Raw genomic sequence first — 25,077 nt, 5'->3', positions numbered from 1 at the left:
GGTGATTTGCTGCTTTCTCATGGCATGCCAGATTTCTAGCCAGATTTTTCCAGTCCTTGTTCCTGTAGAACCCAATGTGGCTGGAACATTAGACTGGAAGAGTTTGCAACAAAAACAGTATGGAGCATTCTGTGGTTTTGAGTACATAAACCATGGCCTCTTCACTTTGTCACCATTGGGGATTTCACGCCAGTAATGTGTTGGATGGAAACTTCTATTTTCATTGTCTTTGGGGAACATGATGTTTTTCACTTGCTGTGGCCTATGCAGTACAAGGAAGTCCCTCAGGCTACTGCTCAAGTGGGTCCACACTCCTGGATCATCTAGACTTAAGGAACTAAACTCAGCAGCAGCTGTTTCTTGCACCTCCACCACACTCTTCTCTGATTTACACTTTTCTTCAGGAATGTACATGGTTACATCCATTTGAGATGGAGATATGGATGCTGCAGTAGCTGCCAGGTCACCTGCACTCTGACTAACTGGAAGATCAGGGGTCTGCCCACCACTCACCGTGAACATTTGTGTCTATGTATCTAATAAATAAATGCTCTAATAAATTTGTTAGTCTCTAAGGTGCCACAAGTACTCCTGTTCTATTTGTGTCTATGTATCTCAGGAGAGCTCCTTCCTGCATAGATAGAAAAGCTTCCTTTGCTTGCTTTCTTTTTCTGAATGCTGCCCCAGAGGGGCGTTTTCTTCTTTCACTCATGACTGCTGTTCTGTGCCAGCTATCGTGGCTCTTAACACTCAATTGAAGGGGACAAATAAGCAGGCTGGTAGCAGGGCCTGAGTGAGGGAAGATATCCGCGTCTTAAGGGCCTAACTGGTTCCTACTACTTCAGTTGATTGTCTGTTCAACCTCAAGTGGGTTCAGGGAAGCAGCAGGAAACAGCACTCCACTGTCTCTGTGCATCTAGAGCAGCGAGAATACATATGCACAGCAGCAGACACAATTTTCTACACTCTGGGTCCTAGTGGCGCCCCCCCTCGCCCTGTCTGGCACCTGAGGCGGCCGCCTCAGTTCACTTCATGGTAAGGCCAGCCCTGCTAATAACTAATACACTCTTTTCTACCATAGATTTTCCCATTGCTAACATTTCGGGAAGATGCAGGATGGAACAGGACCATCAGTTCAATCAAAAGGGTTTATATTGTACTTGAGGGTGGTTTTCTCCACTCCACATGTTTGTTTTTATGGAACTAGGAACAAGCATTTGAGGTGTCTGAGGAGCTTGCATATTAACCTAGCAACTGAGCCCAAGGACAATCTGTGCTGCAAGCATTTTGAAGTTCTGCCAGCTAGTCTAAGAAATTGTGCTGCCTAAGCACTTAGAAAGAAAGAACTAGTTCAATTGTGTTTTGTTGGACCATTTCTTGCCTCTACTTAATCTGCTGATCAGCAGCTTCAGTATTCAAAGAAATACTAAATGACACAAAATCTCTGTCCTTTACCCACTGTAAATGCTGTGAAGCAGCTGGGCCCTGGTTAAAAAAAATAAATAAGACTATCTTCATCCCTGGCAAAACTTCAATGACTTCACAAAGGATGAATTTGTTCCATGGTGCCAATTGTTAAAATCCAGTCAGCAAGTATGAGATTTTTAAAGTCAGCACTTGCTGACTAGTATTAGAATCTACAGATTTATTTTGTCCCTTCTTTGCTTAAATTCAGTATAGATGATTATTACCTGATTAAATCTCACGTCAACAATGGTTACTTGTTTCATTTTAACATGGACAAATAAGACAAATCTTGGAAAGGATATAGATGAAATAACTTTTGCATTATGTGGTAAATACAATGGCCATTTGTCCTGCTCTAATACGTTAAACTGCCTTAAAATAAATTTAAGACTTGTATCAATGATTAGTACATGTACCACAATGGCATCATCAGATTAAAGTTGGTACAGTGATTTGAATGAGTAATGTGCTGTATAATGTATTAGCATTTAGTTTAAATAAGGCAAGGCGTTAAATAACTGGAGGTGCTTCTAGCTGCACTTTGATGCTTGCATTCTAAAGCATCTTATAAAACTTGTAAATGCTACTACTGTTACTGTTCCCCCTTCATTTCAGATGACACTACATGAGTTACTGTTCTAGTACTTGACCCGTCCCTGTAAATAACATCACAGGGAAATTCAGTAAAAATCAGTTTATATATTGGCAGTATTGGATTAAAGAATTTTGGGTCCCTGTGCACTACGGAAATTGGGGGCCTCTTCCCCATCCTCCCTGTCACGACAGAGGGGTGGGCGGGCCAAACCTGAGCACACTGCAACTGCACACGCCAGGTCGCAACACCAGTCACTCAAATGTGGGCCAGCCACCCCTCCATCATGAAGGAGGGGTGTCAGGCCCAAACCTGAGTGGCGCTGTGACTCCATGTGCTAGGTAGCAATGCCACCCACCCAAATCAAGGGCCTAGGAGGCCCCCTTAAAATGGGAGCCCTGTGCAAGTGCACCAAGTTCAAACTGTTTAATCTGGATCTGCATACTGGGACTTTCTGCATAATAAAGAATAGTCAAAGTACTAGAATCCCAGTTAAATTAAACTGTTTTTTTTTTTAAAGAAAAGTTCCCAAAATCTAGGTGCTATCCAGACATATAGTGAGATGTAGGTCTTGCTCCAAAGAGTTTAGTGCTTTAAAATAATCTGTATATTTTCAGATTCCAGACAAATCTTCTCTTTCTGTTAGTGAGAATACTGGGCAATAGCTTTTAAACTGCAAACCTGCCACATCCAGAGCAGAGATTCTTCCTTACTTCACCCTTCAATCACAAGCCGGAAGCCACCTGTCTCACCATTATGTAGGTAACCTCTACAGTCAAGAGAGATGCACTATGGTGCCACCATCCATGATCCAAATGGCCATGATGGAAACCTCCCAGTAACCTGTTCACCATTCTAATATGGGTCATATATCCTCCCTCCAATTATAGATCAAATTTGTGTTAATCTACAGTATACATTGTGGCTCCATCCCTTCACAGTATGCTTCATACACCTTCCTAATATAGCCCTGGTATAGGCTTCCAGGATAGGTAGTGTTGGCTATACAACAACCCCCACTCTTCTCATTTATTTATATATGGCTTTGGCTACACTCGGGAATTCACAGCGCTACCGCGGCAGCGCTGTGAAGCGTGAGTGTAGTCGCGCCGCCAGCACTGCGAGAGAGCTCTCGCAGCGCTGTATGTACTCCACCTCTCCGAGGGGAGTAGCTTGTAGCGCTGCGAGTGATCACACTGGCGCTTTACAGCGCTGTACTCGCTGTGCTCGGCGGGGGGGAGGGGGCGTTTTCACACCCCTGAGCGCAGCAAGTTGTAGCGCTGTACAGCGCCAGTGTAGCCAAGGCCTATGTGCAACAGGGCAGATGCAAGTCTCTTTCATGAGGCAGCTGGTGGGAGGAGGGGTTTCTGCCCAGTTGGTCAGGAAAGGATGGGCAGATATAAGGTTAATCATGGAAAGTTTATTGACAATTTCTTGTTTTATTTAACTTATTAAGTCTGGGTATATTTTAATTAGGTTGGGCCTGAGATTTTTTTTGTAATTGATACTGAATCATTAAGATGCTAATGTAGCTTCTGTTTTTAAACAGTAACTTTCATGAGACCTCAGAGATGTGGCCCACAAGTTCCACCAGTATGACTGGGTGTAGAGTCCATCAGAAATTGTACTTTGTCTTCAAAGGCAAGCACCAGGGAAATACAGCCTGCAACCCACATGAAAGCTACATTTGAGACCCTACAGTAGGTACAAGTTCTGACAATGGAGCATGTAACTAGTGTGATCCCACTTACTCCAAATTGTGCACTTAAACTGTAGGACCGATAGCAATGTAGATTATAACTTTCACCTGGTAGTCCTGGTGAAAATTTTGAGCTCATCTTGGCTGCAGTTCAGAATTGAGGCTTAATTATGTTTAAAAAAAACAACAACAACGCCCAAACACCTGATAAAAACTTGGGAGGAAAATTCTTTATGAAATATTCAGCAACTCCACCCCTGAGAGTTGAGAAAGCTTGCACTTTACTTTTCTAGTCTTTCGGCAAAACAAGTAATCATACCTGGTGTTTCTAAACACCACTTTCCTCCCCTCCTAACCTCCCCCCCTGACCTTTGCACAACAAACTATTCATACTTGCTTTATACCTCATGTGACGGTATAGACTGTCACACCTCAGAAATAAACAAAAAAGCCATAAGTACATTTTCCGCTCTTTGCAAGTCACTTTTAACTCTTAATCGAGCCATAGTCAACTTAAAGCAGTTTTCATTGTCAATTTAACTCCCTCGAGAACACTGAATTTACAGTGTTCAATTAACATTCAGAACATACTGAAAGGCAACACATATTTAGCTTTGACAGTAAGAAAAGATCACATGGGTATAATTATTTTAACACTAGAAATACAGGTTTCCTATGTATTCTGGAGCCTGATGAGGCTGTATTTGGAGACATAATTTTTGCCCAAGTTAGGTATAGCATACTCTGCTAACTTATTATTCTAAGAAAACCATATACTTTCCCTTCACCACAACTTATGCCACCAAAATAAAATCTGTTTACTTGGTGCACTTTCACAATAAATAAATCACTGAGTTAAAATATATAAATCATTTCACTCCCTGCTGATATAGAATTTAATGCAGTAACTCTACAATTCTATGTAGAGTTCAGGGCATTCTATGTAGCACAGTTCAGGGCAACTGCATCTGCATTCCCCCCATGTGGTCCACCAAGGGCACCCACTCTAGGCACCCAGTTCCCCTGATGTTACCTCTCTTGGGCAAAGTCCCATATCTCTCTCCCTCCAGAGTGGGATTTTTTGAGGCTGCAGTTTCCTACATTGTGAGTTCCTCAGCAAGCCACACTGCCTAAACAAGCCAACATCTGCGCTTTGTTTTCTCTCCAAAGACTATGAACAGTTGTAATTACCCTCAGTTATAATTACCACATAGCTCCTTATAAGCAAGTACATCCTTTCTTAAGGTGAAAGCATTACATAGAAAACATTTAAAACATTAAAACAATCTACATGCATGCTAATAAATTTACCAGGGATTACATCCAGCTCCAACAAGAGCTCTGGTAGGAATCAGTCCTTCAAATCCCACAAAACATTGGCTTTTTTGTTTGGTTGGTTGGTTGGTTTTTTTGTGTTTACAAGTTCATAACGGCCTCAGTTCAGAAGTAGCACCTGCATGAATAGGTTAGTGTTTCCTTTACAGAGCTTGGGCCTTTGATCTTGAGACTCCAGGAACAGGTAATCAGCAGACTGTGGTCCTTTCCTACACCCCCCTACACATTATTGCTGTTATATAGTTAAGAAAATAAGAATGGCCATAGTGGGACAGCCCAATGGTCCATCTATCCCTGTATCCGGCTACCATGGTTGGCCAGTGCCAGATGATTCAGAGGGAGTGAACAGGGCAATTATCAAGAGAGCCATTCCTTGTCCTGCAGTCCCAGCTTCTGGCTATTGCAAGTGAGGGACATCCAGAGCATGGATTGCATACCTGGCCACCTTGGCTAATAGCCATTGATGGACCTACCCTCCATGAATTTATCTAGTTCTTTTTTGAACCCAGTTATGGTTTTGGCCTTCACAACATTCCATGGGAATGAGTTGACTTTGCATTATGTACAGAAATACTTCCTTTTGTCTGTTTTAAACCTCCTGCCCATTAATTTAATCAAGTAACATCCTCATTCTTGTGTTATGTGAAGGGGTAAATAACACTGCCTTATTTACTTTCTCTATACCATTCATGATTTTATAGACTTCTATCATATACCCTTCCACCCCTCTGCGTTGGCTCTCTTCTAAACTGAAGATTTCCAGTCTTTTTAGTTCCTTCTTGTATAGAAGGTATTCAAGGTGTGGGTATATTATGGATTTATATATATCATATATTTATGATATTTTCTGCTTTACTATCTATCTCTTTCCTAATGTTTACTAACATTGTTAGCTTTTTTTGACTGCCGCTGCACATTGAGTGAATGTTTTCAGAGAACTATCCAAGATGACTCTAAGATCTGTCTTGAGTGGTAACAGCTAAGTTAGACCCTCGTCGTTTTGTATGTATAGTTGGGATTGTTTTCCTATGTGCATTACTTTGCATTTATCAACATTGAATTTCAGCTGCCATTTTGTTCCCCAGTCACCCAGTTTTGTGAGAGCCCTTTCTAACTCTTTGCAGTCAACTTTGGATTTAACTATCTTGAGTAGTTTTGTATCATCTGCAAATTTGGCCACCTCACTGTTTTGAGTGTGACCAGTGTCAGAACAAGCATGTCTCAATTAACATTTTAAAGAGGGCTAGAATAATGACGGTTGATGTCAATGGTACATATGGTAGTTCAGCAGAAGCTATCAGTGAGTCTATTGTGTCCACTTTCTTATCCTTTTAGGAGAGTTAGGGTAGAATGTTCAACCAATACAAAGCACTTGAGGATTAGATGTAAAAAAAAAACAAAAAAAAACCCCACCCTTTCACAGAGATTTGTGTCCAAGTGTCTAAATTTAGAAGTAAATTAAATGCACTGATCCAACTTGATTCCTATTGGGTATGAAACCATAACTTCAAATCAGAAGTTTGCACAACTACACACCACAGGGTTAAAACCGCATCTCTGACCGCTCCTGCCTGTGTCACCTAGTTAAAAATGCCCCCCGTGGCAGCTCCCCTCCCCCGCCCTAAGGCGGCCCCCACCCCACCCCCGCGGCAGCTCCCCCCCCGGCCCGGGGAGCCGTGCAGCAGCTCCCCTCTGCCCCCGCCCTGAGGCACCCCCCCCACAGCAGCTCCCCGGCCTGGGGATCTGTGTGGTAGCTCTGACCCGGGGGTTCCCCTGGGCTGCCTGCCATTGGCTCAGACTCCCTCTCCGCGGCTCAGACTTCCTCTCCGCGCAGCGGCCGCTATTAAAAAAAAAAAAAAAAAATTGGGGGCGCTGCTTTTTGGGACCCCCAAATCTTGGCCCCTAGGCAACCGCCTAGTTGGCCTAAGTAGCACTGGCCCTGCCCCTCCCCCAAATAATAAAAAGTACCATATTACCCGGTGTAGATTAGTGCTCAGATGCAGCCCGAGCTCTGGGACCCTCCCACCTCACAGGGTGCTAGAGCGCAGGCTCCAGCCTGTGCCTGAACTTCTACACTACAATTGAACAGCCCCTTAGCATGAGCCCGAGTCAACTAGCACAGGCCAGCCATGGGTTTTTAATTGCAGTGTAGATATACCCTAAGTTTGTCTCACCCACTTTCCAGATTCCTCAAAAACAGTCTTCTAGGTACCAGCTAAGATGAACTCTGTCCTCTTGGAGTCCATCCATCCAGAAATCCATTTCCAGAAAAAAAAATCAAAAGTTCTTTCCACCTCAGAAAGCAGATTAACTCTCTAGGTGGAAAGGGGCCAGGCCTCTGTGGACAAACACTGCAATGCAGCTACCTAACTGTCCTTGCATATTTCTACATGATGTTACTGCCTGAATGTGCTAGCATCAGCTGATGCTTCGTTAAGTTGATGAGCGCTCAGTTTTGTGATCGCATGATGGGTCCTTTGAAAGGAAAGAATGGGACAAGAATCCAGCCTCTCGTTAATTCTTTTCTATTTCCCTACCCCTCATTTTTAGCCACAGTGATCTGTGTTTCTTTTAGTCCTTGTTCATATGGGGACTACAGTACAGAACACTCAAGTAGGTGACAGTAAAAGCACAAAACATCAGATGTTGCTCCTTAGTTGTTTATTTCTGGGACCTGTTCCAGCCAGTACGGTCACTCGCCCAGGCCGGTTTCAGGGTTAAGACACATATATGTGCTAGGGTGGGTTCTAAAATATGAGGGTGGGGCTGACTTCTCCCATTGCAAGAGAAGTTCTCACCTGAATAAGAAGAGTCGACACCCAGTATGGAGAGGATGGTTGCATCTTGCTTGGGTAGAATGATAAGGCAACTCCCCAATCCCTGCTGATGAGACCAAGCCACAGAAGTCAAATTGACAGCTAAAGGAACACTGTGTGACTTTATTGAATACATAGCATATTATAGCACAAACTTGTAGGGTATACATTTTAATTTACAAATACTAAGCATATGTATAACATATACCCTACAGTGTTTTACAATGTCATTCTTGCAAATATAGCAAACTTTGGATGAAACTTTCAAAAAAATGCATGTAGTAATTTTGCATCGTTATATAGAGTTAAGTATTTGGTTTACAAATCATTGAAACTAACAGACTGTGAATTACATTATCTAGACTTCAGGGCTAACCCAGTGCAAAAGAACCAGAAGCTCTGAGGTCACAGAAAGATACGTAGGTGGTTTTGGAAAAGGGTAGAGAACTCTGCACTAAGGACTTGACTGGGACCAGTAACATAGGGACAGAGAGCAGCTAGCTCAGTGTGATTAAGATGAAAAGAGACTTTCAAACCCAAATCGCCCCCTTTGTGTTTATGTAAAGGGTAGCTACAATGTGTCCTTGCACTTCTGGCATATAGGGGTGATGCATCAGTTAGACTGACTGTTGCATTAGCCCCCCATATACAGTTTCGTCACCACTGCCATGCATGCACACACAGTTGCACTGGCAGCAGAGAATTGAAAACAAAGTGGGAGTGTACTCAGCATCTTTTCAAAGGGCTTTACAGCTCCAGGGACTACTTCTTGGATGCAGTTTCCATAAGTTGGGGGGTATAATAGGCCAGAGGAGGCTAAGCCTTCCCTGGTGCAGACGCTGCTGCCCTGCCACCGGACACCTGGGCCATGGTGGCTCCGCCTCTTTCCGTCCCTGCTCTGCCCCTTCCCCGAGGCCCCCACCGCCCGCCACTGCCTGGCTGAGTCCCTCCTCTCCTGCCCTCCACCCCCCATGAAGCCCCCGCTGCTCAACACTTCCTTGTGAGCAGTAGGGGCCTCGCGGTGGAGAGGGGGCATGGAGAAGAGGAGGGATGTGAGAAGTAGTGGGGGGGGGGGCTCGTAGGGGAAGAGGGTGGAGGAGAGGAGAAGGCAGCAATCAGTGGGGGGGGGAGCCGAGTGGGGAGGGGGGCCAAATGGAGGCGGGGCCTGGAGCAGAGCGGGGGTGGAGCATTGGGTGGGGCCGCAGGCGGAAGCTAGCCTCCCCCAGGGAAAGCTTCAACCACCACCATGGTAGTTCCTCTGCATCCCTGCCCTCAACTCAGACTCTGGATATGAACGACCTATAGTTCATAGAATTTATAAGCAGCTTGCATGATCATACCTGTGACATTCCATTTCACCACTTAGGCTGTACATAGCTCCAATTATTTAGCTGTAAAAATATGTATTTGGGAGGAGAGTGTTGGCTTCTTTTAACAGTGTTGATTTATCAGCCAAGCTGGCCAAATTTCTGGCCAAGTAGAATTTGATTAGGGAAGTATTGAGAGGCATTTACCTTTATGTATCACTGATGACAGGGAAGCAATTAGTAAATTTATGAGGATGCTACAAAGCCTAAAGCACACAACATAGGGATTAAAATGTCTAATACTCCATTGTTTGATCCCCGCCCCCTTCAGGCTGATTTCGACAGTGCTGCAGAAGATGTAAAAAAATTAAAAACGAGGCCAAGCGATGATGAGCTGAAGGAACTATATGGACTCTACAAACAGTCTACTGTTGGAGACATTGATACTGGTACTTTATATGTGTGTGTGTGCATAACCCCACCACCACCACGACACACACATTTAATTCTGTACATTTACTAAAACTAAACAATCTTTAGGTAAAATGGTATAACAACAACTGACAAATGTTTGTGGAATTTTTTGTTTTTTTTTCGGCAGAGTGTCCAGGAATGCTAGATCTGAAAGCCAAAGCCAAATGGGACGCATGGAACCTTAAAAAAGGTGTTTTTACCATTAAGTTTACACTAAGTAATCAATGTTATAGAATACCAAATAAGGAAAGGTAATGACTACTATTTTCCTTTGCAGGTTTATCAAAGGAGGACGCCATGACTGCCTATATTTCTAAAGCAAGAGAGATGATAGAAAAATATGGGATCTAAAATATTCCACAATAATTCCCATAAATAATTCATTAACTTTTCAGTAGCTAATGAGCTAACTCTTTTGAGGAAAAAAAATGCAAAACTAACATTTTCGTGTTTAGTTTGACACTAAGATTTACCAACGTGAGTTAATTACCTACAGGGGAGTATTTACACATGCACTGTACTTCTTAAGACACTAACTTACTGTAAATACACTTTTACCTACAAGATTTATTTAAGGTTTTAAATGGTCTCTTCTTTTTCCCTTTTTTTGAGGAAGCAGAAAGATCACATTCCTCTTCCTATCCAGCCAAAGTAAATTCTGAAGACAAAACTACTTACCTGTCTTTTTTCCCCCCAAAAGATGTAATGGGATACAGGGAGGGGGATTTAAAAAGAAAGAAAATGAAGAGTAGTTTTTAAGATAGCTGAGTCAGGCTAATGAGGTCTCAAAGAGTGCCGATTTAAAGGAAACATTTGTTACTTCCTGAATCCAATAATGGATAAATATACTTGCGCAAATATATCTCCCTTCTGTTAGGGTATGTCTACACTACCCGCCGGATCGGCGGGTAGCGATCGATCTATCGGGGATCGATTTATCGCGTGTAGTGTAGACGCGATAAATCGATCCCCGATCGCTCTGCCATCGACTCCGGAACTCCACCATGGCGAGAGGCGAAAGCGGAGTCAACGAAGCCGCACCGCGAGGACGTGAAGTAAGTAATTTTAATTCGATCTAAGATATGTCGACTTCAGCTATGCTATTCTCGTAGCTGAAGTTGCGTATCTTAGATCGATTTCCCTCCCCCCCCCCAGTGTAGACCAGCCCTATTACAGTCATAGAAATGCGGGTGTAGAAAAACTACATTTTAAATGGAAATAACTTTGGGTCCCTCCCACCCCCACAGAGCTTATTCTTGCTGAGATGCTTTATTGGGCCAGATTAAGCTATGGTAAAGGCAGAGGGAAGCCACTGAAGCCCAACATACTACCTTTGCAATGCTTTTAGCCTACCATCCTCCCACCAGTCCCAAACTCTAACCACCACAGGGAAGCAAATTAATATACTGGCTGTTTATTTTTAAGAATCAGAATTTTCCTAAGTATCATCATAAATTATATCCTGGAGAAACCTTTGGCTGTAGGATGCACCTGTATTAATACATCAACTGTTAGCCCTGTTGCTACAGAAAGTTGCTTACCTTGCCTCTGTGGTAGTTGTAAAGTTGTATAGAAAATGTTTTGTATTATTTACTGCTTTGGACTAATCTTTGACCCCTCTCCCTGCAAAATAAAGACATATACTCAGAGATCAACAGTTTCTATACATTTGGTCATATAGTCTGCCATGAAAATTTCATTAGCAGGGTCCAGCAGATAAAAGTGTCCTCCAGGAAGCTTGTGAATACTGGTATCTCCACTTGTTAGATCCTTCCATGCTGAAAGAGAATTAAATATGTAAAGCATGAGTGAAATATCAGCTTGTGTAATTGTTTTACATAACTTGTTTCAAGATTATTGAAATTTTTCTAATTCCTTATGAATCATTCTGGCTCATATACTGCAAAAATCCTTTGTATTTCCATATCAATTAAAATGAGATTATGGACAGAGCTGCTCATTAATCTGATTCAACAGAAGTCTAGCTAAATATTAAAGGCAAAGCACGCTACTAGTTACCTTCTAAATCAAATGGCAAATCTTCAGACCCACCAAAGCATGTAAGGTCACAAGAGAGACCATCCATTACCAGTTCCTCAGAGCTGTGAACATAAAGGAGAACTTGAATCTTTCCACTCTAGGTTCCCCCTCCAAACACAAAATATCTTTCTCTTCCCCCTCTAAAACATAATAAAACACTTTGCCAATGTACTCTTTAGTACAGAATGCAACCTACTATTTACTTACTATAAATGGGATGGGGAAGAACTGAAGGAGAAGGAGTTGTTCTACCTTTAAAATTCTAGGCTGAATCTTTAATTATGCTGTTGTTTCTATTACACAAATGCTTTTATCATGGAAACAAAGATTCAGGGACAAAAATGGGAGAGCCTTGTGTGATAGGTCTCAGTACAGGTGAATGTTCTATTTTAGACTATGAATGAATAGTCCTAGTCTCAGAATATACTGTAAAACTGTACTACTTACAGAAAGGCCTGAACAACTGCAAGATCTGCTCTTAATGCAGGAATGAAGTGTTTCATAACATTTTTGTTCTGCAGAAAGTCAGGAGGAGTACCTCCAAGAGACTGTATCCCTTTGATAATTTCTTCTTCGTCTTGGTCTTTTACCGTGTGGAGAGGATAACAACATGTTGTCTGAAAGCATCATATAAAATAGATTAGGTGTTTCATAAATACACTGTAAACAACTGTCTCTAAAAGATTTAAGTCTTAGGAAAGAAGCTTAAAGAACATCTAACCTGTAGTGTTTTCCCCTGTCCCCAATATAATAGTTGCGTTATGATTTAGCAGCTGGTTGGTTTCAGAAGTCACATAATCTTTATAGAGATGATAATCTTGGAGTGGAAAAGAGGCTGCCCTAACACTTCTATAGAACACGCTGTAGTGGTTATTAAGTGGACTATAACAAAAGGCATTGCTAAAGCTTTGTGTCTGTCTCTTGCTGCTAGACAATAGTTTCTGAAAATGTAGCTTGTGAGGGAGACAGAAATATAAAAGCTATTCAATTTCTGGTGTGAATTTTTTTTACTAAATGCTGAAATCAAACTACCAAAAGAATGTCTTTATCAGAAAGCCAAAGCAAGTAATTTATACATGATAGTTGTATAACTAAGTGCTATTTTATTTCATATTATCAAAGATTATATCACTTACATGTGGGGCACCTGCGCTTGATATAAAAAGATGCTCTGGTTGTAGTCCATATAGTTTTTTCAAGTGTACTGCAACTGCAAAACTAACATAGGATCCAAAACTGCATTTAAAAGAGAAGCCAAATTAATCTGATTAAACGTATCTTGCAGGACACATTTAAACACAGTTAGAATCCCAACTCTAGTAAGGTGCAATTACTGTGGTAAACATTCTTAGAAACCATAAAATGGTACCTTGGAGCAGTGTGTTATAGGTCTCGAATTCCGAGAAGTAACTTTAAAGAGTAATGATGTTAGTCAATTCAAATGTAAAAGAGAAATCAGATTGCAGATCAGACCTAGTACAGCACTTTTGCTTCTTTCACGGTTCCACTTTGCTTTCAGTATGAATGAATGTTTTGAATATTCCTTGAAAACTAAGTAACTTTCAAAAGCCATTTGCTCTTCCATTATTAGTGTAAGCAGCAACATTACTATTAGGAGTAAACAGTCATAATCTAAGTAATGATTATTACTCTAATACACTTATTTAGAAGGTATCTGTACCTACAAGGTTCTAACCCTGACCGATATACATAAACAACAAGAATTTCAAAAAAGCAACAGAGAAAGGATGGTCCAGTGGTTAAGGCACTAGCTTAGCCTGAGCGCAAGTCCCTGCTCTGCCACAGACTTACATCATGACCTTGACCTAGTCATTTAGTCTCTCTGTGTGTTCATTCCCTCTCTGTAAAATGGGGCTAGTAGCACTTCCCTGACTCACAGGGGTATTGTGAGGTTGAATACAATAAAGATTATGAAGTTCTACAATGAGGGGGCCATATAAATACCAGAGAGAGATCATGGCCATAAGCAAACAGATCTCAGAAGTGGCATAACTTATCCCCCCACATCAGTGCCACTGATGTACTTTGGCATGTAGTGTGGCAGGCATTCTACAGACAGGTTGTTGACTGAAAGTACTCTGCCTCAATGGAACTGTGCCGATGTACACCAGCAGAGGATCTGGCCTGCAGGGTGAGACAGTGAGCAGTTCCAATTCTGTTTGTTTCACATGTCACTCTCGGTGATAAGGCCAAACACTGTGCAGCCCAGAGAGTGGTCATTTATTAGTTAAGGCTTTATGTTATACGTGCTTTGACAGGCATAAGCTCTGTAATATGTACTAGCTGACAGTTGGCTTTCAAGGAAAGGGGATAGAGAATAAGACTGAGAATATATTATTGCCCTTATATAAATCAATGGTACGCCCTCATTTCGAATACTGTGTACAGATGTGGTCTCCTCATCTCAAAAAAAGATATACTGGCACTAGAAAAGGTTCAGAAAAGGGCAACTAAAATGATTAAGGGTTTGGAACGGGTCCCATATGAGGAGAGATTAAAGAGGCTAGGACTCTTCAGCTTGGGAAAGAGGAGACTAAGGAGGAATATGATAGAGGTATATAAAATCATGAGAGAGGTGGAAAAAGAGGATAAGAAAAAGTTATTTACTCATTCCCATAATACAAGAACTAGGGATCATCAAATGAAATTAATAGGCAGCAGGTTTAAAACAAATAAAAGGAAGTTCTTCTTCACGCAGCGCACAGTCAACTTGTGGAACTCCTTACCTGAGGAGGTTGTGAAGGCTAGGACTATAACAGAGTTTAAAAGAGAACTGGATAAATTCATGGTGGTTAAGTCCATTAATGGCTATTAGCCAGGACGGGTAAGGAATGGTGTCCCTAGCCTCTGTCTGTCAGAGGATGGAGATGGATGGCAGGAGAGAGATCACTTGATCATTGCCTGTTAGGTTCACTCCTTCTGGGGCACCTGGCAATTGACAATGTTGGTAGACAGGATACTGGGCTAGATGGACCTTTGGTCTGACCCGGTACGGCCTTTCTTATGTTCTTAAGGATATCCCAAAGCAATTCATTGCAGTAAAACACAAAGGTGTGGATTACTATGGAGAGATCTCCATTCAGAACTAGTAAACGTCCAATATTTTGAAAATGGAAAAAGCCACTTGGGCCTCCATATTCCAATAGCTCAGTCTTATCTGCACTGAGCCTCATCCACCTGTCCCACATCCATCCTTGCAAACTTAGCTAGGCAGGAAAGGCACTGCTCTGTTGCAGGGACACAGTCATGTAGATCTGGGCATACTGCAGATATCTCAGGGTGGGTATCATATCAGTTCTCTGAGTGGCTCCACTTGTACACTGAACAACAAAGATGACACATGATCACCACTAGAATCCATATAGAAGTGATTTCAGGATAGGTGTGTAATCACCCAAGCTCCACATCTGCAAGTAGATCTACTCTGGAACTATCCTAGTAGGACAAACAGCTCCTTGCAGTTGATGGTTTCAAAAGTACTCAGCAGATTTTTCTACTGGTAATATCAGACTGTTTACAGAAATGACAGACACTACATACCACTTGGCTATACCACAGCCCCAACTGGATTGGTATATATCAAATAGTCTCCTTCCAGGCATATGCTCATGAAGTAGACCCAGTTTAGCCACCATTCCTTATAAAAAAAGGGAGGTCAGAGTCTAGGTAATAACTAAGCACAATACTTAGTTTCAACAACAGGATATTGAACTAATACATAATAGAGAATAACTGGCTAGATGGTAGTACTCCAGAAAAGGATCTGGGGTTATACTGGATCACAAATTGAATATCAGTCACAATGGAAAAAACTCTTTCATAGCTCTAGTGTCTACAAATGTGCTGCTGTAGCACTTATAGTGTTGATCTTCCCTATGATTCTGTTTCAGCCAGTCCAGCACTCTGCCTTGGGGGAAAGAGCTAAGTAAGTCACTGTCTACGCTGTGCAGCTTACAAGGGCGCAGGTGTGCCACGTAGCTACGCTGTTGTAAGGTGCACTGTGTACCTGAACTTTATCAAAATAAAACCACCTCCGACGAGGGGCAGTAGTTTCATCGCTGGGAGCGTGGCTCCCGCCGACAAAGCGCCGTCCACACCAGTGCTTTTCGTCGGTAAAGTTTTGTTGTTTTTTCACACCCCCGCGTGACAAAAGTTTTAAGAACAAAAGTGCCAGTGTAGATAAAGCTTAAGTATCCAGCCACAGATTTTAGGCTCCTTTGCCACATATTTAAAAAGATTTTTTTTACCTGTGACCAAAAAATGCAAAAGGTTTCTCTTGCAAGTCTTGAAGCAAAACACTACTAATGTCATTAACGATAGTTTTCATGTCTTTTGCAAAAGGTTCGTTAACACGAGAGTCTCTTCCAGGAAGATTTACAGAATACACTAGAGGGGAAAAGAAAATTATAGTCATTTCAGGTCACTCTAAAATTCATGCCTTTAGATTACCAAAACAGATAACCACACAGTTTTTATTTATTCTGCAGAAAGCAAATATTAACAGCCAGTTAAATAAAGGAAGGTTTTTACATTAGTGATGATAATGATTAGGTAAAGTTTTAACTCTGTGGTCGAAATGTAAAGGGCAGCATGGGCTTCACTCAAGAGCTTGGTATTAATATTTTTATTCCCAACTATTATTTGTCCAGTTTATTTGGATTGTAAGATCTTCGGGGCAGGGACTGTCTCTTACTAGGAGTCTTGACAGCACCCTAGCACATGGGCCCCTGATCTTAGGTGGGGCTTCTAGGTATTATTGTAATATAAATAATAATCAGCATTTTAGTTGAAGAATAACTAGTATGATTGTTCTCTATAAAATACCGTCTCGCTAGAATCCTAAACTCTATTGGTAACTCTTTTGCACACCCTTTACTGCAGTCTTTTTTTCTTTGAAGGCTTTTCACTTATTACCCATAGTAGAACTTGGAATCGTGATATTTATTGACATGGTTGTATATTCCTTTCAGAAGCTTGGTTTTCAAAGGACCATCCCTGGATTTTTACCCCACTGTTGTATTGGGCAACTGAACAATGGGTTAAATTGTAAAAATATGTTACTGATTTTTTCAAAGGTCACATGGAAGCAGGGGGGGGGGGTCACACACACCAAGAAGAAAAAAGTATTGTACTTAAAATAAGCCACCACATAATACAATAGGTAGCAGGACAAAAATATAGGGTCAGGCCTTTTATAACTTTTTTGAGCAAAGTTAAGACAGTTCTGAAAGCGCATGCTGCTCTCTGAATTTTACTCAACAGTAGTTGCAATTGTTCTGAGGCCCCCCTCTCCCAATAGCTTTTCTGGAAGTATTTCCGCCTAACAGAAGACTTTTTTTTACTTCAAGGAAGATTGGATGTGACTGGCACAGCAATTCACTGGAGGTATTCAGCGTTTAGGGGACTGGTTTTATTTCAATGCTAATGCTCTCGTTTAATGCCAGATTATTCTCTTTTCTTTGTGAAAGGTCTGGAAAATAGCCATGGCTTCTCCCCTTCAAAAACTGCAAGTATGAACCTTTTCCAGAGCTGATACAACGTGATAGCCATGGGAATTACTTCACTCTGTAACTAAATGCCATTTTACTGTTACAAAGCCATTGTGTGACATTGGTTTTGATACAGGGAATGTAGAATCATGCAGAGAAGTTTAGCTAACTTCAATTCATTCTGCACAGGAAAAGGGTCTGTAGCTTCCCAGCATACTGAAATGAATTTTTAAATATCCTTTTTGAGCATTTTTGCTGCATGTACATTTTTTAAAATATAACCAAACATGTTACTGTATTGCTGACCCATTTAACAGATCTGTTTCTAAAAGAGTCAAGCCTGTTTTAGCTTTGAGAAAGAAATTTAATTGAAGGTCGTTATATTCATGTTTTGAACCCAGGACCTTGGGACCTGCTTTGCAGTGGCATAGGAGTTGAGGGAACTCAACATCCCAATGGAGGTATTAAGAACTTTGCAGGAGGGAGCCATGGTAAGAACATTATTAGAAAGATAACTCAGCTCTCTTTACTAGGGCTGAGAATATTCTGTTTAAGATCTTACTACTCTGCATGTTAGTATCCTGTCTAGTTGGCCCATCGTTATTAAATTGTACTTGTCATACACAAAAATTACTGACCTTCTATTGAGTTGTCAAAGAGTTTGCCCCATTTTGCAAAATGGGTAGCGCCACTTCCAGCCCAGGGGAAGCAAATCAGCCTATAAAGTGCGTTAGGCCTTCTGTATAGACAAGCAACAACCTTCTCCATTCTTGAGGAAGACAAAAAGAAATCTCATTCATTTGTTCTGTTTAGTTTTTTATTTAAATTAAAGAGTGTGGTTCTAGACTTCATTTAGTTCGAAACAGGCCAATAGTTTCTATTGTCAAAACTGCTAACACTGTGTCACCAGCCTATTGAAAAAAAAAAAAAGTCCTTTTATTTTTTCAAAAAAATTCCAGCAGGCTGATCCTAAAGCACTTGTCAAAGTGCAAGGGAGAGGAGAAGACCATCTTAATTTCTCAACTGCCTATTTTTACAGGAAGTTGTGTCCTATTAAAATAACCTGTAGCATTGGTAAAAAAAGAAAAATCACATCAATACAAATTGGAAATCCAAACTGGAATCCCTGAACCATTATTTGAAAGCCCAAATCAATACATTTGCAAGCTTCCATTTTTTAGTGATGGATACAGATTAGCCTCTAGTAGAAGTGAAATCAACATCACCATATTTTTTCCTCTCAGGCCCCTGGGGAAAAAAAGCAACAAAGGTAGTGTTTTCTATTCCAGGTCTTGATAACAAGATGAAAGTGGAAAAAGTTTTGGTTTAATCATTTCTACTAGTTGACCCATTCACCAGCTTTATAACCTTTGTTCAGTGGTTGATGATTGCTCTAAAATAACAATTGCAAGTCTCAGCTAATGAATGAATATGAAGATTAATTTAATAACTACAGCGAGTGACAACAATTGTTTGTTTATTTCCCTACCGTATTGAAGGGAAAGCAAGCACATCCATCACCTTTCACAGTCCAAAGTCTACTGATCAGGCCTATGGTATATATGCTTAGCAAATACCAAAGGGTAGTAAAGATTAACTTACACTCCGACACATTGATCAACCTGCAAACTATGCACAACTTGGAAGAATATTTGTTATGAGTATTTCCTGTATTATTGTGAAGGTAAATTAGCTAGTTTTAGCACTGAGTGTAAAAACCATAGGAACAATTCTTACTTTGGTTGCCTGATTTCTTTGTCTCTATTCTTGCCGTTTAGTAGTGAGGGTGATGCGCACTAGTTATAGTGTACAAGGGGAATGCTCTGTCAGTGTGTTATTTGCATCTCCCAGTTTGATACCTCAGTTCCACCAATATCCAAGCACAGGGGGATATCTTTGAACGTAAGGACCTTCTACAGCTACATATTACTGGAGCATCACCTGTAAAGGAGAAATAGATTAGAAGCTATACTGATGAAAGAACACACTTGTGTGCTCGATTTATGTACAGTTGTTGTTGTGGAGGCCAACTATAGGGCATAATTCTCTTCTTTTTTTGCTCCAGTTTTGTAACAACATATGTCCACTCTATTGAATGGAGTTGCTCCCAATTTACACAGGAGTCAATGACAGAAGAACCAGGACTTCTCCACTATTTCTTCCACCAAAGATCAATGCTTGGGGGAAAAAAATTTTTTACTGGTTCCAAAAGTATTTATTTATACTGGTCTGTTAGAGTGTTTATAGCCTAGGTCAGCGGTCCTTTGGGGTGCACGGCAGGAAAAGCACCGCCGGAGCAGCACCGCCTCCCCCTCCTCCCCACCCTCCTCGGCAGTTCGGCCAGGAGTCTGAGTGGCTTTTTTCTTTTTTTTTTGGCTTCGACAGTTCAGCAGGGGGTGCGTGCTCAAAAACATTTTACTGATGGGGTGCGCGATAAAAAAGTTTGGAGACCACTGGCCTAGGTAAGTAATGAGATATTAAGCTGAAAAAATCACCAAATGAAAAATAATTGGGGTCAGGCTTTTTTATGTTTCTTTATGGTGAAATTTTGGGGGGTTTTGTTGTTGTTTGGTTTGTTTTTTGTGGTTTTGGTTGGCTGAGATTTTGTGGGAAAGGATTTAAAAAATTTTATTTTCTGCTTGTCTTGTCTGCTCTGAATCTTTATGGAAGCATGAAGAACTGGTGCAATTATGACATCACAAGAGACAATTAACTGAAAGCCGAACAACTGAGCTGGGAAGTGATTTTTAGTCAGATTATTTAAAACTTTGCCTTTTGTTCCCTTTCTTAACACTTATTCATCTTCTATGTCAAATAAGCACTTGGAAGAAAGTTAAAAATTCAGCACTGCCTGTCCTAATGATTTAAGAGGTGAAAGAACTCCCAGTCCAGATCTGAGAACTCTTAATGAGCCTTCCACCAAAAATCAGGAAAGATCAGACTTAATCCTGATATTTCTAAGATAAAAATTAAGCAGGGAATACACTGACAAAATGTTTTAGCCTTCTTTCTACACCCCTGAGAAATTTAAAAGGGCACAAGGGCAATTAAAAAAACGTTTTCAGGTCAACTTGAATCTCTGATTCTAATGATTTGGAAGGCATATCAGTTGCTATAATCATTTTAGAACTGAAGTGTGAGAGGGACACAGATAGCAATCAGATGACAAGATATTAAAGATCCCACATTCTGCAGCCTGCTGAAGCTGCTTTGGAAAGCAGAGAATCCATCAAACTCTGATATTTGGAACAGCCTCACTCCTCCACGCACACTGGAAAACCTCACTCTCCACCTCCAACCCACACTTCTTTGCTCTGCTCTGTAATTCCACCACTAATTTCTGTTTGGGTGGCCTCTATTATCACTCCTACACTTTTTAACTTTCATACTACAGTAGCTCCTAAAAGCCTCTACCAGGATGGGTCCCATTGTGCTGGCCCTTGTCCACACAAATAATAAATGACAATCCGTGCTCCCAAAGAGCTTACACCTGATCCTGAATGGATTTAAAACAAAACAAAGCTATAAGAAAAAAAGTGTAAAAATCAATTTAAACACATTTCCCCCTCTTCCTGTTTTGTCACCTCACTGCCAACATAGTGATTTAGAAAGTCTTTGCTTCTCTGTTTTGCTAGACTGTAAAATCCATGGGACTCAGACCTCTTTGTAGGTTTGTGAAGCATTATGGAAGCATATAGCTTCTAATTAGAAAACAACAACCGACACAACCACCCATATCTAAAGTTCCAACACACAGAGATTCCAATTTGGCTGGACAAACTCATTCAGTAACAATAGGAACTAGCCTGAACTTCTGCAATCTTTTAAACCAAACTGTTAATCATAACATTCCTTATTCTAGCATAAATGTTGTTTCAAAGACTCAGATTCTTCCAGTGATTAAAGGCTTCATATTTCCCAAGAGCACAGGAAGCAGGAATTCCTGAGATCCCGTCTCAACACTGCCACTGACTTGCTGTGTGGTTTTGGGGCAAGTCACTTGTCCTATCTGTACCTATTCCTCCAGCTGTGAAATAGGGCTATTACTAGTCTCCTCCTCACACTGGGTTTCTGAGGTTTTAAATAATGATCCAATAATAATCTTTCATCCAAAGATCCGTAAGTTCTTTACAAAGGTGGGTACACAAGTCAGTGGTAGAGTGATGAGTAAGACCAAAGCCTCATGATCTTGCCAAACTCATCTATCTCTTTATTGCTATTCTAAACTATGGGAGCTATTTTAGTCAATAACAGTACCTTCTGACTGTTTTCTTAAGCTCTCAGCATTTTGCCTGGAGCCACTCTGCTGAGCAGTAAACCCACCCCAGCATGATTTGTTTCCATTCTGCACCATATTGCCAGCATTTATGAACTAATGATCGGTGTCAATTAAGTAAACAAAGGCATTTTAAGTTCCTTCTAGCCTTCTCCCATAAAGCAATTGGATCACAGTTTGAGATCTGCAATTTAGCAGGTCATTAGCGTAATTTTGACTCTGGAGTGACTGGCTGCATACTGTGATGGAATCCTAGTTGGCTGGTTTGTGCTGCCCTGCTGCCAGTTCTACTAAAGTTAGGGTGACCAGATAGCAAGTGTGAAAAATCGGGACAGGAGGTGGTGGATAATAGGAGTCTATATACGAAAAAGCCCCAAATATTGGGACTGTCCCTATAAAATCAGCACATCTGGTCACCCTAACTAAAGTAAATGTAAATGTTCTTAATATGTTTTAAACACCTTTTCTACTTGCGGTAGCAATCTTAACAATATGTTAACGCTGTATGTGAGTGTGTGTGTGTGAGAGAGAGAGCACCTTTATCTGTCTATCTGTCTTTCTAAGGAATATAAAAGAAATGTGCCTTACCGAATACACCCAGCAGGTGGCTGACGTTAACCCGCACAGGGAATGTAGTGCACAACATATTCAAGTATAAAGCCCGGTGAATGAAGATAGCCCATGCACACCATCCATTAGGAAAGGAAAAATATTTAATTTTTATAAGACAACCGAGAAAAGGGAGATTGAAGATCAATTTTTGAAATCGCTTTATATTCAAATATCAGTAAAAGGATGCTTAAAACTTAAAAAGCCAGTGTATTTGTTTTGAGCAGAGAGAAAAAAAATGTACAAAAAATGTAATGCAAGCAATTATGTTACTACAATATCCAGGGCTAGATTCTGCTGCCTTTAATCGTGGTGAGTAGTGCTTACTCCACAACTAATCACAAGGATTTTTAGATTTCTGATCTTCAGCATTGTCACTCTGTAAGTATCATTGCTGAACACCAGTTCACATAGGATGAAAATGTAGCCCCTGCATAATAAGGCTTGCACAACTCTTAAATCCCATTTAAAGTGTAAAGTTAGAGCTTGACTGTGACTTAAGTGCTTCATAGGCCTTGTTTTGCCCCCCTGAAATCCACCAACAAGAGACTGCAAGTGGCTGTAGATGGAGAAGGGGGTCCTCCTAAAAAGGCATGTTTTGCACCCTCCGGGGATACTGGGAAAGAGCAGTTCTTGTGAGGTCAGAAGCATCAGAGCTTCATTTTCACAACCTGGCATGCAGGCCACAGCTGGCTGCTATAAAGAAATACCAGTTGATTTTGCACTAGTGCCTGGGACAAGCAGACAGTCTTTGTCATTTAAAATAAATACAAGGAACGTGACCGACGTTGAAATGATAGTGTTCTTCAGCACCCGAAGCTGATTACCTGACATGCACCCTGTATGTAGAAGGAGGCAGCCACTTGGGTTTGTGTGTAAAGATTTTATCATCCTGTGTCATCCTGTCACTGCCTTTTACGCAAAGCCCAGCTATCAATCAACTATGTTTCTATAACACACTGTAGAAAAACGCACACTGGCAATGGGGAAAAATCACGGTGGTGGCCACATCGCCTTAAAAAGGAAAATACAAGAAGACATTTTTGGGGGAGGAACATCCTCATACTCATCTCTTTGGAAGTTCCACTCAACAGGGGTCTGAAAGGAAGATTAGATGTTATAAATGTTTTATAGATGAGCAACCTAACAAAAGCACAGTGTGTTTCCTGCACACTTGGCTAGCATGCTCCAACTCCAAGGAGGAAGAGGCAGAAGAGGAGGATTGTGACCTGGATCACCTCAGGGAAAGGAGGCTTCCAGGTGTGAGGCAACAGCATTCCCCACTATGCAGGAAGGTATGTTGATGGAGGAGGAGGACTGTTTTCACCTTTGATGACTGTCTCATCGAAGTAAAAAGGCTGTCTCCCACCCAAGGAGTTTCTTCCTCCAGAGTTCGCTCCTCTTAGTAGCTCCAAATGAACTCCGAAAGAACAGCAGCCAGCTTCCCTCTGACGACACAGGATAAAGCAGGACCCCGCCTGCAGTATGTTCTCCCTCTTCAGGGGATCTACACTGCTTCCCTCAGACCAGGTGCCATGCCTGCTGTTGCTGTTGAGGGGCAGCATCCTTCGTCAAGGCCTGGAGCTAGACAAGTGCAATGGAGTACACAGTGCAAAGTACCCTTTTCCCTGAGGAGCTCGTCTCAACTGCCTCTCACAGAAGTGGTGACCTGTGAGATCTTCTCCCTGGGGAGTGAGTCTTCCCATTCCTGTTTCCATCATCCTCTTCCTTCTTTGTCTTTCCTTCATCTCTTCCCTGTTTTTTCCAGTTCCCATATTCCCCTTCTTTTATTCTCCCCTCAGTTCTGTCCCTCTTTCTTACCATATTTCCTCTTCCACCCACAAACCATTCAAACAAAAAACTATAAGATGGCTGCTACCTTACTTCCTCGTTGCCAGAGACAATAATTGTATAAAGCAACAGAGAGTCCCGTGGCACCTTTAAGACCATGTATGTATTGGAGCATAAGCTTTCATGGGTGAATACCCACTTCGTCAGACACATGTGTATTCACCCACGAAAGCTTATGCTCCAATATAACTGTTAGTCTTAAAGGTGCCACAGGACTCTCTGTTGCTTTTTACAGATCCAGACTAACACTGCTACCCCGCTAATAATTGTATAGTTATTAAAGGCCCGAAATTATTTCCCACAAACATTTGGACTTAAGCTTTGCTCATATTAATGTTTATGACAACTGAATAATAAAGAGGTTATAACATGGCAAACCAAAATTCAATTTCTAATCTGTTGAAACTGTTAATACAACTCGATATGCACAGGTCCTGCTTCTCTATGGCGCAGCACCATGTGCAACTCGTGCAGACATTTACATTTTCACCGAGTGCACCCAAATCAGAATGGTGGCATGTTACATCTACTTTGAACACATGGCAGTGGAAAAATCTGCCCAGTGTGTGACAGAAGGCTGCAATTATCTTGACTTTCATGTATGTTTAAATTGACAAGATTATTAATTCTTTCCCATTAATATTTCTGAGGATGGGCCACCACAACAGGAACCAGAAAAAGGCAAAGCCAAGAGAAAGTTAACAGAAGAGATACAAACTGCTGCTGTAGGCTGCAGAATAGCTACTGCAGAGCTAAGGACTGGAAGACAGCATGCTGGGAAAGTCCCCTGTGATCTTTCTGCATTAAATGCATATACTGTACCTGCATATTTTCATATAAAGAAACCAGAGTAGTTACTACCTCCTTCAGCCTCCCAACTGATTGCCTCTCCCAGTCATCACCTCCTGAAGGGGACACTACTTCAACCTCCCCCCAGACTGATCACATACCCCCACAACTGTGCCCCCTCCCTCAGGGAAACTCCTCGCTTCAGCTCCAATGATCAGTTCTGTCCCTCTCCTGCAGAGGAAGGGGAACATGCCTCTTCTTCCAACTGATTGAAGTTGTGCTGCCCCGGCATACAGTTTACATGTGATTAAG

At 41.4% G+C, this 25,077-nt stretch overlaps 2 protein-coding genes and 1 long non-coding RNA gene across 6 annotated transcripts in view; 2 read left to right on the top strand and 1 right to left on the bottom strand.

Moving 5' to 3' along the window:
* ACBD7 (acyl-CoA binding domain containing 7) overlaps positions 1–11,341 on the top strand; it is a 15,059-nt gene extending 3,718 nt beyond the window's left edge. The window contains exons 2-4 of the mRNA XM_054020575.1: positions 9,548–9,665; positions 9,818–9,880; positions 9,968–11,341. Coding sequence (XP_053876550.1) covers positions 9,548–9,665; positions 9,818–9,880; positions 9,968–10,041 — 255 coding nt within the window. The 3' untranslated portion in view covers positions 10,042–11,341. The remainder of the gene's footprint in view (positions 1–9,547; positions 9,666–9,817; positions 9,881–9,967) is intronic.
* LOC128832878 (S-acyl fatty acid synthase thioesterase, medium chain-like) overlaps positions 11,116–25,077 on the bottom strand; it is a 15,176-nt gene continuing 1,214 nt past the window's right edge. For both annotated transcript variants that reach the window (XM_054020574.1, XM_054020573.1), the window contains exons 2-8: positions 18,978–19,181; positions 17,879–18,009; positions 15,999–16,137; positions 12,867–12,966; positions 12,178–12,347; positions 11,710–11,792; positions 11,116–11,468 (exon numbers count right to left, since the gene is read on the bottom strand). In XM_054020574.1, the coding sequence (XP_053876549.1) occupies positions 11,335–11,468; positions 11,710–11,792; positions 12,178–12,347; positions 12,867–12,966; positions 15,999–16,137; positions 17,879–18,008 (756 nt within the window). In that variant the 5' untranslated portion in view covers position 18,009; positions 18,978–19,181 and the 3' untranslated portion in view covers positions 11,116–11,334. The remainder of the gene's footprint in view (positions 11,469–11,709; positions 11,793–12,177; positions 12,348–12,866; positions 12,967–15,998; positions 16,138–17,878; positions 18,010–18,977; positions 19,182–25,077) is intronic.
* Positions 16,932–25,077, top strand: part of LOC128832881 (uncharacterized) — a 20,294-nt gene continuing 12,148 nt past the window's right edge. For 2 of the 3 annotated variants that reach the window (XR_008444078.1, XR_008444077.1), the window contains exons 1-2: positions 16,932–17,731; positions 19,626–19,702. This is a non-coding gene — a long non-coding RNA (uncharacterized LOC128832881). The remainder of the gene's footprint in view (positions 17,732–19,625; positions 19,703–25,077) is intronic. The other variant, XR_008444079.1, reaches the window with a different exon arrangement.

The sequence above is a fragment of the Malaclemys terrapin genome, chromosome 2 (assembly GCF_027887155.1).
Source record: "Malaclemys terrapin pileata isolate rMalTer1 chromosome 2, rMalTer1.hap1, whole genome shotgun sequence".
In the NCBI taxonomy this organism is placed as follows: domain Eukaryota; kingdom Metazoa; phylum Chordata; order Testudines; family Emydidae; genus Malaclemys; species Malaclemys terrapin.
This window is presented reverse-complemented; position numbering and strand designations above follow the sequence as displayed.